This window comes from Tamandua tetradactyla, chromosome 12 (assembly GCF_023851605.1).
Source record: "Tamandua tetradactyla isolate mTamTet1 chromosome 12, mTamTet1.pri, whole genome shotgun sequence".
Taxonomy (NCBI): domain Eukaryota; kingdom Metazoa; phylum Chordata; class Mammalia; order Pilosa; family Myrmecophagidae; genus Tamandua; species Tamandua tetradactyla.
The window spans coordinates 69,793,891-69,807,798 of NC_135338.1; the positions used below are offsets into that span (position 1 = coordinate 69,793,891).

Consider the following 13,908-nt stretch of genomic DNA (forward strand, 5'->3'; position numbering starts at 1 on the left):
GTGCTGGGCAATGCAAATAACAAAATTAATACACTGGTTCTAACCTACAAGGATTTTCAGAATCTAGTGGGAGAGTAATAATAAAAATAAAGAGATAAAAGTATGTACAAAGTTCTGAAACCCACTCAGAGAGCAGGTCAAAAAAGAAATGGTAATTAAAGTGGGTCTTGAATGAGTTTATCAGGGGACAGCATGCGATGTAAAGGAAAAAAAACCTTATAAAGGCACAGAGAAAAATTTAATAGGGAAGGTCAATATTTTGCTATGCCTAAATGAGTGTGACTAGCAGGTAAGATAGGCAGGGGCCAAACTATGGAAAACCTGAAATACTCCATGTTAAGGAATCTTTTATCCCAGTCTGCATCCCTAGTAACCTACTTATTAGGACCACAGGCATCAAATTGTTCCACCAATTTACTCTGCTAAGTAGCAGGTTCCTTCTAAGTACCTCTTCTTATCCCACCCCACCCCACCTCCTACTTGCAGATGAATGGTCAAGATTTAGTATAACTCCTCAAACCACAGACTTAAATCAACTATGAATATGTCTGATACTGTCATAAACTGATAAGATGACTGAGCTGTAAGAAAGGGAGACATTTCAGCAATTTCCTGAAAAATATCTGAAGACTGTACCATACTCAAAGGCTGCAAATACCCCATTTTCCATCAATATCAACTTTTTAATGTTCTTCCGATTTTTCTGATTTTGCCAGAGAGAGGCTTCTAGTAACTTTTAATAGCTTCTAACATAACTATACCCTTCCAGAAAGGTCATTATTTTCACTTCTTTCCTAAAAACCAAATGGTCACACTGGAGGGAAGGGCTTAACTTAATCCAGTAGCTCTTAAAGAGGGGCCAACATATAACAAAAATAAACCACACACCGGGGTTGACATGGTATAAAAATAATACTTCAAAAGACAAGCTGGCAGGGTAATAGCAATACACCAAAATCAGGCCAGGGCAAGACTGAGAACAAGAAATAACTGATACGAGGCAACACATGGATAAAGGCGAGCATGTCAGGTCTTGAGTACTGCCTTTACCATCAATGTTTATTTACATGTTAGTTTGCCCTGCCTAGACTATGAACCCTGGAAAGGAATGCACGCAACTCATCTTTATACACTTACTGCCAAGCACATGTGCCTAGGGGAAACATGAATATAAAGGTCTGGTACAGATTAGACAGAATATGGTTCTGGGAGCAAGTATGGTGGTTTTATGGATAGTAAAGGCAAAGAGGGCCAAGTTCAAGATACACAGTGGCATTAGATTAGATAGGAAAGTTTTAGTGTTTATGCTTCCTATCTTGAAAGCAGTCACAGAAATTACACTGTCATTACTTGAATTTTACAACTGGAAAAGAATTTTGTTATTCGAATTTTTTGGAAAAGAATTTTGGCAATTATCAAGTCCAAAACCTTCCTTTTACAAGGACAAATTCAGCCTTGAGATTGAATGAATCTAAAGGTCACAGCCAGTAATACAGATAGGCCTAGACTCAAGCCCTAGACCATAAAATTCCTAAAACGGTACAGGAATTTTATGAAATTATAGAGAATGTGAATTAATAGACAATGCAATACACTTCAGAGCTTTATGAATACTTGTTTGTCCCCATATAAGATTCTGGTAAGTCTACTGTATTATGCAAAAGGGAACTGCCCAAGACACAGTTTGGGGGATTTTCAAGATCACTTTTTATTACTTATTAAGTATAACATTTTCTTTTTAATCTTATGATCCTGGAACTAAAAATTTAGCCTTAACCATATTCCTATATCTTATCCTTCCTTTCTACATAGTATCCGTAGTAGCCAGTCTCCAAGACAGCCCCCAATGATCCTGGTATTTGTGTAGTCCTCCCATCCTAAACAGGGCTGACCTGTATAAACAATAGGATATTAAAGAAATTACAGAGTATAATTTTCAAGGATAAGTCATAAAAGACATTTCAGTGTCTATCATGGACTCTTGGGTTATTTGCCCTGGGGGAAACAAGTGGCCATGAAGTGAGAACAGTCAAGTAGCCCCACGAAGAGGTCCAAGGGAGGAAGAACTAAGGCTTCCTACCAACAGTCAGTCATGTGAGTGAGCTATTTTGAAAGCAGTTCCTTTAGCCTAAGTCAAGTCTTCAGATGAATGCAGCCCCAGCTGACAGGATGATGACAACCTCACCAGAGACCTTGAGCCAGACCATCCAGCTAAGCCACTCAGAAACTGAGATAATAAATGTTTGTTGTTTTAAGCCACTAAATTTTTTAATAATCTACTATGCAGCAATTAGTTACATTAAAGAACAATTTTAGTATTGTTTTTCAATATACACATACAGAGAGAGTACTTAAGTACAAGAACCTAGCTTAGTCACAAAGTCCAACTAAAGTCTGAAAAGTCAGGTACAGCAGAAACAGCTTGGTCTTTAAAAAAAAGACATGGTTTCAATTATCTCCACCAGTCTCCAATAAAGAATAATACCTGAGTATACACATTTCTTATTTTCTCTAACTTCAATTTATTCATCTGTATAATGGAGACAATGCTATCTACTTTGGTGGGGTTTTGTAACAAATACACATAAAAATACCGAACATAAATAGCAGCTATTATTATCACTATTTTCTATATGTGTGAGTCCAACCCTCACATAAAAATAGAGCTTTTTACCCTCAGCCTATTATTTTCCCAAATCCCAGACAGAATCCTTACTCCAATCTTTACAATATTATACTTTCAAGCTGGAATCCAAGATCAAAAGTACATTCCACAGTCCCCTAACCTTGTGAACATGGCATGCAAGCTTCAAAAATCCTACATATATCCCATAGACTAAGGTATTCATTTAAAAAATATGTATTTATTGTTCTCCTTTCGAGGTATGATAGATAAGCTAAGAGGCAAACCAGCACTCCCACCAAGAACTAAGAAAAGCCAGATACTGTCCAGAAATCCACCAGACAAGGAGATTTAAGGTTGCAGATGAAATTAAGATTGCTAATTAGCTGGCATCAAACGAGATTATACTAATCTGTCCAATGTAATCGTAATCACAAGGGTCCTTTAAGTGGAAGCAGAAGGGAAAAAAAAAAAAAGGACAGAGTCAAAGAGATATCTGAAGATGCTAAATTGCTGACTTTGAAGATGGAGGAAGGAGCCACAAGCCAAGAATTGCAGGCAGCCTCTAGAAGCTGGAAAAGAGATTCTCCCCCCGAGTTTCCAAAAGGAACACAGGCCTGCCAACTTCTTGACTTTAGCCTAGCGAGATCCATTTCAAACTTGTGACCCCCAGAACTGCAAACATTATGTTGTTTTAAACTATATTTGTGTTAATTCATTTCAGAAGTAACAGGAGACCAATATACAAAGTAACTAGCAGGGCTGTTACTTAGAATGGCTCTCAAGCAATGACTGGTCTCATCCCCTCAGTACATTTGCCAGAGACTTAAAAATCTAAAGGTAAAGCTGCCAAAACACAAAGTGGTGTTGTAAGACAAATACTAAAGTTTGAGAGAGGGGGAACTGCTGAGAATACAGCAGGTGCTTAGCTGAATCTGCCCCAAAGAGCTGGGGCAGATCAGAAATAGGCTCAGACTTAATAGAGCTAGAACTGATTTATTAAATTAAGGGTATTATTCACCACTTTAACCACCTCGCAGAGGGAAGAATGAAAATCCTCTCTGGATAAATCCAGCATCATCTAGAATTTCTACAACTTTCCCATATACATCTGGTATGCAATCAGAAGTTAACTACACATGCCAAATGACAGGGACATTTTACTGAAAATCAAGAGAAAAAAACAATTTATGAAGAGACTCAAAGATGATTCAGATATGGGGTTAGCTGATAACTTTAAGAGTAACTAAATGATTACTTATGTTCAAGAAAATAAAGCAAAAGAGAGAAAGTAGGTGAAAAGATGGAATCCATAGAAAATCAGAATCTGTTGAAAAAAGGATTTCTGGAATTAAAAATACAATATTTGAAATTAAGAACTAAATAGATGTGTGTTTAATGGCAGATTAGATACTGGAAAAGAGATTTAGAGTACCGCAAAATAAATCAATAGAAATTAATTAAACTAAAGCACAGAGAAATTGGATGGAAGAAAAGCATAAGAACATTGGATATATAGAACATAATGAAAGGCTTCAATATGTGTAACTGAAGTCTCAGTAAGTAAATAAATGAGGCAGAACTGAGAATTTTCAACACAGATAAAGAAGCATCAGGTTCAAGAGGATCTGAAAATCTCAAGCAGGGTAAACAAAACCACACCTAGATACATAAATGGTTTTTTTTTTTTTATCAGTCTTTCATAAAGGCAAAATCTCAAAAGTACCCAGAATTTTTAAATAGAGCCCTTAATTTCCTCCCAACAGAAACTATGGGAGCCAGAAAACCCGGACTCTTTAAATTGCTGAAAAACAGAAGGAAAAAAACCCTGCTGACCTAGAACTACATACAAGGCAAAAACATCCTTCATAAATGCAGGTGAAACAAAAATACTTACCCTCCCCCCACACACACTCAAAGAAAAGTGTATAAAGTGTCCACTATATGCCAGCTACTGTTCTGGGCAATGGAACTTACAGTGATGAACAAAGTTCCTACTTTCTTAGAGCTTTCGTTTTAATGTAAGAAATCAGAATATAAACTAATTAATAGACCATGTCAGGTGGTATCTCTCTGCTAGCTCCTTGAAAAAATTAATCACTCCAGACCATTTCTAACCATCCTGCCCCAACCAGTCACCTCTTATGAGTGGCAATTTCTATATTTAAGTAGAGTCTAATATTTTTGTTAATACCCGTACAGCATCTAATATAGCTTAAACTTTCTGATTTATCAGTAAATACCTATTCTTAATTTGTAATTTATAATCCATGGCAAATTTACAGTAAACTCAAGGTAGTTAGAGCAAGGTAATCTTGTCATATTTTCTGTTTGCAAGCATACATCACATAGCTTTAATGATTCAGAAATATTTCTGATTTTAGAGTAGTGATTTTCAATCTGTTTGGTCTCCTTTTTCATGTTAAAAATTTTTTGTTCATGTGAGTTTTAGCATCAATATTTACTATGTTAGATACTGAAACAATTTTTAAATCAGAGTTTAAAGTAACATTAAACCATTGATATATAACTTTATGTTCTAAAACAAAAAAAAAGTGAGAATAATGCACTATTTTTTTACATGTTTCTTTAATAATTAATAGATAATAGCTGGATTCTTGTATCTGCTTCTGTATTCAACCACTTGGAATATGTTGCTTTGTTTCAATATGAAGAAAACATGGCCTCAGAAAGATATGTAGTCAGAAAAGGGAGGAGCATTTTAATAGCCTTTTCAGACTAAACTCAATAAGGTAGTTTCTTAAGGGCTAGTTATAATGTAGAATCTGAAACAATTTCATACATGTATTATAATCTATTAGTCTATCTTATACTTTAAATAAATCTTTTATCTCTGTGAAACATCATGCATTGGTCATTTGGAAAATACTGGCTCACACTATGCTATGCAGGTTTTCAAAATGTAGGTATGTCTTATTATACAGTATATCTCAGTACTAGGAAACTGTCAAGCTCCCAGTAGAAGACATAAACTTTCCAAAATTCCAATTTTCACTTGCAAACTCATATTTTATCATTGGTAACAAATCCTGTTAGCCACTTTTCTTGAAATGACAGACTTGCTTCATTCATATGAAGAAAACACTTGCCATATGTTTATTTGCCATATGTCTAAATAATCAGTTTGCCAGGGGTTCAAGTAGGAATAGTGTTCCATTAAAAAAAAAAAAGGCAGCTTTTCAGCTCACATGCCAAATAACTGCACAAATATTTCTCCTTGAGATAACCACCATACTTCAATATGAAAAGCTACTTTATGCTTACCTCCCATTTTGTCACACAGGCTATTAAGATGTGCACTCAAGGGGTAAACTTAAATAAAACTAGTAATTTTACTGCTTCATTAAGTGAAATTGGTAATTTTTAGTATGAGTGCATGGTGGCAAAGAACACAACTACCACCAGTTAACTTGGTGTCACTGCTATCATTTGTGCCAGTGTTATTACCCACCCACTGCTTTGCAACATCAGTCCAAATGTCAACACATTTTTAAAAAGGCAAATAACATTTAAGTATTATTTTAAAAGTTTTGCTCTTGAAGAACTGCTGGTTTAGAGTGACTCAATTGTCTTTAACAGCAATGTTAGTTCACAGAAAGTGCCAGCAAATAAAGTTTAACCTAAAAGGGCCTCTTACATATTCAGGGTTCTTGAAAAGCTTTTTTTTTTCTTTTTTAATTTAAACATTTTTTTTTTTGCCATCTTCTACATGATCATTTTGTCCTTATAATAGGAATCATAAAATAACTTCTTAGAGCCTCTGATTATATATAGATCATTCTCTCATCTAATATGTGATCTTCAAATATCCATCCAAGTAATTTCTCATTGTTTTATTTATCCTATCACTTAATGGGAATAATTAAGCTATTTTTAAGTTATTCAAGTTCTTAGCAAGCTATGGACTATGATACTACGCCTATTATAAAAAAGACAGCGGCTAACTGGAAAACGGAGAAGGCGGCAACATACATAACCAAAAATTCAGATTCACTGTTATAAAAGGAATGACTAAAGAAAGGAATAATTGTTAACTTCAGGGAAAAAAAAGTTTTCCCTCACGCTTCCAAAACGAGTTATTAAATATATATATATATATATATATATATATATATATATATATATGATTTTCCTAGGATAAGCAAATATGGAAGAAAATTCCAATTCTTTTTTTTTTTTAATCAGAAGGGTCAAACACACATCACAAAATAGCAGCTATCATTTACTTGTAGTCAAGCAGAGACTGGAACGTTATAGAAAGGAACTTTTATTTAAACTGAAGACACTGGACAGGACCTCCCTATTTTAGCTGTACATTCAAATATAATCCAGGGAAGATTTTTGTTTAATGACAATGCCTGACCCAAACTCTCAGAAACCCATTTACTTTACTTGGTCTGAGAAAGGGCTTAGGTACCTGCACTTTTTTTTTAAATCCCCAGCTAATGAATTCTAAATAAGTTAGATTGCATCAATGTCAATATCCTGTTTGTGATGCTGTGTTATAATTTTGCAAGATGTTACCTCTGTGGGAAAATCAGTAAAGGCTGCATGGGCTCTCTCTGCATTATTTCTTACAAATGCAAATGAATCTTCGATTATCTTAAAAAAAAATTGTATTGGAGAAAAAACCAAAATAATCCTGACAGATAGCTAGGGTAAAAACAACAACAACAAAAAAAAAACAATGGATTGGAGAATCTCAAATTCCTGCTAATCCTGAGACTGCAAACTACTTCAACCTTAGCTACTGAATGGTAACTAAGATTTAATAACGCTATACAAAGCCAAATACAAATAATGTACTGATAATGTAAAACTAAAAATCCAAATTACTATGCCCTCCCATTAGTATATTCATAAAGTTGACTGAAGAAGCAGTATACAACAGTTACATTCACCTCTTGGACTGAATCAGATATTACTAGCTAGACATATAGTGTGGTAGGCAGTCACTAAGGTGGCCCCTAGTGACCCCATCTACTGGTATTCATACCCTTGTGTGATGCCTTCCCCTCTTGAAGGCTGTATTTGGTTACTTCTAACAAACAGAATATAGAAAAGTTAAGGGATGTCACTTCTGAGATTAAATTATAAAAGGTGTGACTTCCATCTTTGGGGCATCCTCAAGTTACCATGCTGTAAGCAGCTTTACGGAGAGGCCCGCAAGGCAAGGAACTGATGTCTCTGGCCGATAACCATGAGTGAGCCTAGAAGGAGATCCTACCCAAGTCAGGACTTGAGAACTGGCAAGCCCTGCTGACACCTTGAGTGCAGCTTTATGACTGACCCTGAGCCAGAGGCACCCAAGTCCAGATTCCTGACCCAAGGACTGTGTTTCATTGTGGGTGGGTGTGACTTAAGCCACTAAATTCTGGGAATATACGCAACAAAGACAACTGATACATACAGCGACAACAGGACAAACCGAAAAGAAGGAATCTAATCTGATGACTTCTGTTTACCTTTCTTCATAATATCAAACCCCCCAGCCTCTACAGTATTATCATCTACCATTTATAAATTCTAGTCTACTTAAGCTGATCTCACCATTACCCAGACATCCTCCTCACCACCACCTCATTCAACTTCAACTGGCTTCCTATCTATCCATCCACCCAAATCCTAGCCATTTAACTGACAGCACCTACAGACACCTCTCTTCTCTTCTGAGAGTACCTATTACTAGCCATTTAGCACTTCATTATACTACTTATTGACCTAATAGCTTTGAGTGTCTTCATTCAAAGAGATCATAAACTCCTTAAGACTAAGTCTTCTCACATTTCCTTCAACATTTAGTATCATACTGAGCAGGTGCAATTATAAGTATCCAAGACCTTTATTTCTTCTAGAATATTAATACATAAGTAGACTCTCCTACTTTAACAAAACAATATTCTTCTGTTAAAAAAAATCCAAGAGGGAGAGGAGGGGTGGAGGGAAACAATGTAGTCCAATCTATAGGGTGAAATGTCACTATTTTGAATTGTACCTTGGAAATAATTGAGTAAATACCATCTTATCTGAAGGATAGCAGCAAGGATGACAACCCCCTTTCCAAACCTATGATTAGCCTACTAAGTGTTGCACAGGCTTCTGAAATTTTCTTTTTATTACTTTCTTTAACTTACCTTCCATCATAAACCCATCTCTGTGGTAACTGACCACTATTCATAACACTACTGTTAAATTTCAACAAGATCAGTGATTCTCAAACTTTAGCTTTCATCAGCATCTCTTGGAGAGCTTCTTAAAAAAACTGTTGAAACCCACCCTCAGTTTTTTGATTCATCGGACTGTTGCCATTAGCAACTGAACAAGTCAATGTAATTTAAAACTTATAGCTCAAGGAGATCATCTGGGAAAAAATAAAAGTTCAAGGGTAAAGCTAAAGCACAACAAATACCTTAATAATACTTTCAAAACAAAGACACATACACCCCCCCCAAATAATTAAGTCAATCAACTTAAGTTAATCTTGATTGCCCACTTGAATTCAATTTCTTGGCAACAATGACCATCTTCAATTAATTGAGGGAAATGCTCAAAGGCTTTAATAGGATAAGATATAAACAAATGAAACATTTAATGTGAAAAAACCAATCTAGTAGTTGAACCCTCTTGTTTTCACTTGGCAGATAAAAACTAACACCAAAAACCTGAAGGTCTTGAGATGTAATTAACTTGTCAGAGGCTAGAACTGATTCCCTAGCCAGTACACAATAAACTGCAATATACAGTCTCCCTTAATTTGTTTATAACCCATCTTGGAATAAAATGAGTTTTAACTTCAAATCAACTGCCAACAGAAAAGCTAGCCATTTTCCCCATTTTTCTCCATAAAAGCAAGACACACTCTTCTCCTTAAACTTCCTCTCTGACCACTTCTACCAAATAACCTCAAGCCCCTTTCACAGCACACCTTTTTCATTCTACTTCCTTTCCCCAAGCTAAAATCATGACTATACCAGTGGTTCAGAACTACCCATTGGCGCAGCTAGAAATATATAGATACTCAATTCCACTCTAGACTTTTTAAATAAGATTCTCTATGAGTCTAAAGATGTCTAAGTTCCCCACCTCTATCTTTCCTTAGGAAGGAACATATCCTCTACTTACAGTACCTGGCACATACAATACAAAATAAACACTTGCTGATTGCTGTTGTGGCAAGAAAAAAATGACAAATTTAAACATCCTCCAATTGCACAACTGTGTCAGATTAGCACCTTAAATCCCCTAGATATTTTGGCAGCTAACGTTAAAAGACTTTTTACTATCAGCAATACTAGTTTAAATAAATATAGTTTGTCAAGTTAAGGCACTTCTATGTTAAAGAAAATCCTTTATATTTTTTTAAAAAGCTCAACAAGTAGAAAAAAAGGTTTGAATAAGGCACCACCAAATTAAACAAACTATAACTAGGGAGTTACAAAAAAAACAATTTTCTAAAAGAAACACAATGTTGACTTAATTGGTTGAATACCAGAACTAACAGAGCTCTACAAAACAGAATTTGCAGATCTCTACAAATAGAATTTATCCGGTGTTGCCAGAATTCCTCTTCCAGAACTAATCAAGTTCTGAAGGAACGATTAAATTAACCTGGCATTTTTAAATATTTTTTGCCTTGCAAATTATTTCGAATTCTCTAATAACAGAGCTGATTTGAAAATGAAAAAGGAGAGTATTTTTGAAGTAAACTCTCTAATGTGAAACCAAGTAAAAATAATGCTTTTAGCTTGGTAAACTTAAAATCTGTAGTCCCATCAAACCAACATAAGTTTTTTTAATGGAAAAACTTAGACAACTGATATTTAAAACCTCTATGATTAACCGATAAGAGATAAATAACATGAAAGGGGGGAAATGAGCAAATGGCAAAGGACAATTCACACACACACACACACAATACCACTGCCCAATGAACATATTAAAAGTTCGATCTCACCAGTTAAAAAAGGAGCCAATCTTAAAAAGGATCATTTAATCCAATCAAGTAATGATGGATGGGGAAAATAGTACAAACTTCCCAAAAGCAATCTGGTAACATGTGTCAAATGCCTTGAAAATAAGCAAATTCTTTGACTCAGCAATTCAATTTATCCTTAGAAAATATCCAAAGATGAATAAATGAGGATATATACCTTTATAAAATGCAAGAAACTAGAAAAGCCAATAATAGATTATTTAAATCTATTTAGATCTGTAATTTTGTTTAGATCTGTAATTTTGTAAGTACTTGAAAAATACTTATTGATACAACAAAATTTTTCAGGATTCCTTGTTCCTGTAACCTACTTTTTCACTGAAAGCAAAAAGAACATAAAGTATTATCACACTGTTGTTAAAACCATATCTATGTATAGATTATCTAAAAGTTTGGAAAGATAACTACTATCCACATTTTGGTGTATCTCACTGGCTTACGATGACTTTTGTTCTTGTCTAACCTGTTTTCTTACAATGCACATGCGTTACCTGAATAATTTTTAAGTTTAAATCTATGAATATAAATAACCTATAACATAACCAAAGCCTAGTTTAGACCTGATAAGTACACTATTTCAAAAAAAATGGTAAACATCTTTTCCTTTAATTGCATTGACACTTCTAAACATAAATGTTCAACAAAGGATAGGTACTCACATGCTCATCAATTCTACTTAAGAACATTCTTAAATGAAGTAAACTAGAAAAATGAGAGTTTTTAAAAATCAAGTATGGAAACATGGCAAAAATAACTGTCCTATTTGTTCCAGAAATTTTTGTTGTTGTTGCTTTTAGGTTTTATTAGTTCATCAGCATCTAGTCTAGCTCCCATAAACCGAGAATGTTACATGCGTTAGCTACATTTCTGTCCCAGAAGTGACATCAAGAACTTGTGATGCTTGGCCCTAGTGATTAAGACACATCAAAGAACTAAGTTCGATGAGATTTAATTACATGAATTGAGACTATAAGCAAGTCAAAAGTTAAATAATACCAATGACTTTTTAAAAAGCTCATTAAAATGCCAATTAGCTAGGTAATAAATTTGAAAATACCAGATTTTATATACTTGTAGATAAATAAAAGAGAAAGTTCTACTGCAAATTCTTTCATAAAGTTTCCTCAAAAAACAAGGGGAGAGGGGAGAAACCTTCTTAATTCAGTGGCCTAACAAGTCTACTGTCATTTTTGGGATTAAAAAAAGAACAGTAAAACTTTTCTTCTAAAACCCTTCAATTTCCTCCTTAATCTGTGTGAAATTTCCAGTTTAGTAATAGCGCTAAATATTACAGGGTTGGTGTTGTTGTTTTTGCTATTATTCAAAACAGTCTTGAAATGGGCCTTAACAGAAGAGACCATTTTCAAAATAAAAGTATTGCTTATTATACACAATACTGTAAAATCTATTAATCACGGACCTCAACAAGCAGAGACATACCACCAATCTGTCGTGAATTTAACCAATCAATTTAATTAAAAAAAAAAATAGACTGACATGTAAGAACAGTAACTTGCTGCTCAGTCAGTTTCATTCCATGTAACTAGTGTTGTTAAAAGTTGCAATGAATCAAGACTTCAATTTCATTTGTCAACTGTATCCCTAATCTCTCACCAAATTGTTTTTTCCAAACAAATGAAAATTTTTTTACTTTCTAAAGCTTGAAAATGCAAAATCTGACCCACAAGAAGATTAAAATTGATGTGGTTATCTACATAAACCAAACCTAACTTACTAATCACAAAATAGCAATTATCAGAGAAAGGAGTCCAGGGCAGAGAACTAACCCCTGCTTTCTAACTCACAATAGAGTCTTGTCTAACATTAGACAATAACACTGCATGTTGTTGTTTTTAACGCAGGGCTGGGTATGCAATGTGCAGTAACTATTCCAACAGCGTCAAGCAAGTCATGAGCTATGACTGGAAGAAGTATCAGTTAGATTCCAAACAAACAGAAGAAACGTAAAAAAGATGTAAGCAGACATCAGAAAAGAAGGTCCATATGTACCTCTTCCGAGAAATAGTTCCCTTCCCCCACCTTTAAGTAGACACTCATACACTACCAAGGAGATCGACTTCTTTATTAACTGGTGCCCACTTGGGGCAACCATTCACAAGCTACTCTTGCGCCTCCCCAAACCCTTTCCAAAAGTGAATATTGAAGGGGACTATTACTCTCCTAGGGACCCAATTCTTTCCGACTCTCCTCCACGCACCCTCTACCCCTCTGCCCCGCCCCTGTAGGCGCTCCTCAGGCCAGGGGAAGGACACCCGGCCAGGGGACCGGCAGGAATTGCCCTTAGGAGGTTTAGGCGGCCGGAGGCCTCCGCCATAGCAGGACCCAGGAAGCACCGCCCCCCGCACACCTCCCCATAACCGGCTCCTGACTAGCCGGCGAACGTCTGTTTCCGACACCCTCTATTTCCAGCAGAAGCAGCGGGAGGCAGGTGCCGGAGGCACCGGGATGGGTTGCGTACCAGGCCGAAGCCTGATCTTGGGGCCGCGCGGGCTGCCCGAATCAGCTCCCCAGTCAGGCCTGGTCAAGACGGCGCGGCGGCCACCCTCACCTGGATGACCTCGTTGACCTCCCGGATACATTCCACCATGTGTTGCAGAATCTGCTCAGCCGTGAGCACCTCGTAGCGGTAATCCTCCTCCTGCTCGTGTCCTGGCCCGCCGCCGCCACCACCGCCGCCGCCACCACCACCACCGGGCCCCAGAGCGCTGCCGCCGCCGCCGCCCGTCTCCCCGCACAGCAGTCCGTCCCGCTCCCCGCCGACGCCCAGCCCGGGCTCCACCAGTTCCACTTCGCCCAGATCCAGGTTATCATCGTCTGGCTCGTCCTCGTCCTCGTCCTCCTCCTCCTCGGCGCCGCTATCCTCCTCGCTACACTCCTCGTCCTCATCGAACTCGTAGTTGTAACCCTCGTCCGAGTCCATGGCGCGACGCGCGGGGGCCCGGCTGACGCTGGCCCCGAGGCGGGGAGAGGGCGGGGACGCCGAGGCCCCGGCTCTCGCTCCGGCTCCGGCTGATGTCCGGACGCAGGCCTGGCTCCGGCCCCGCGGGCCGCGGCTCCTCCCCGGGCGCGGCGGTTGGCGGTTGACTACTGGTGGCGGCGGGGAGGGCGCGGAGGAGGGAGGGAGCGAGGGGGCCGCTCGCTACCCGCCTCAGTCAGACACGGCTCTGCTCCGACCACCGAGAGAAAACAGTCCCCAGCGCCACCTCCACGGCCGCTGCTACAGCTACTGAGCCAACAAAGGGGCGTGCGT

At 37.5% G+C, this 13,908-nt stretch overlaps 1 protein-coding gene across 4 annotated transcripts in view; it reads right to left on the reverse strand.

The window, feature by feature from the left end:
• The window catches only part of ARIH1 (ariadne RBR E3 ubiquitin protein ligase 1), a 125,455-nt gene that overhangs the window by 111,073 nt on the left and 474 nt on the right, over positions 1–13,908 (reverse strand). Inside the window, exon 1 of one of the 4 annotated variants that reach the window (XM_077123865.1) lies at positions 13,207–13,908. The exons of 1 other annotated variant lie outside the window; for it this stretch is intronic. In XM_077123865.1, the coding sequence (XP_076979980.1) occupies positions 13,207–13,578 (372 nt within the window). In that variant the 5' untranslated portion in view covers positions 13,579–13,908. The remainder of the gene's footprint in view (positions 1–13,206) is intronic. 2 more of the 4 variants (XM_077123866.1, XM_077123867.1) reach the window with 2 other exon arrangements.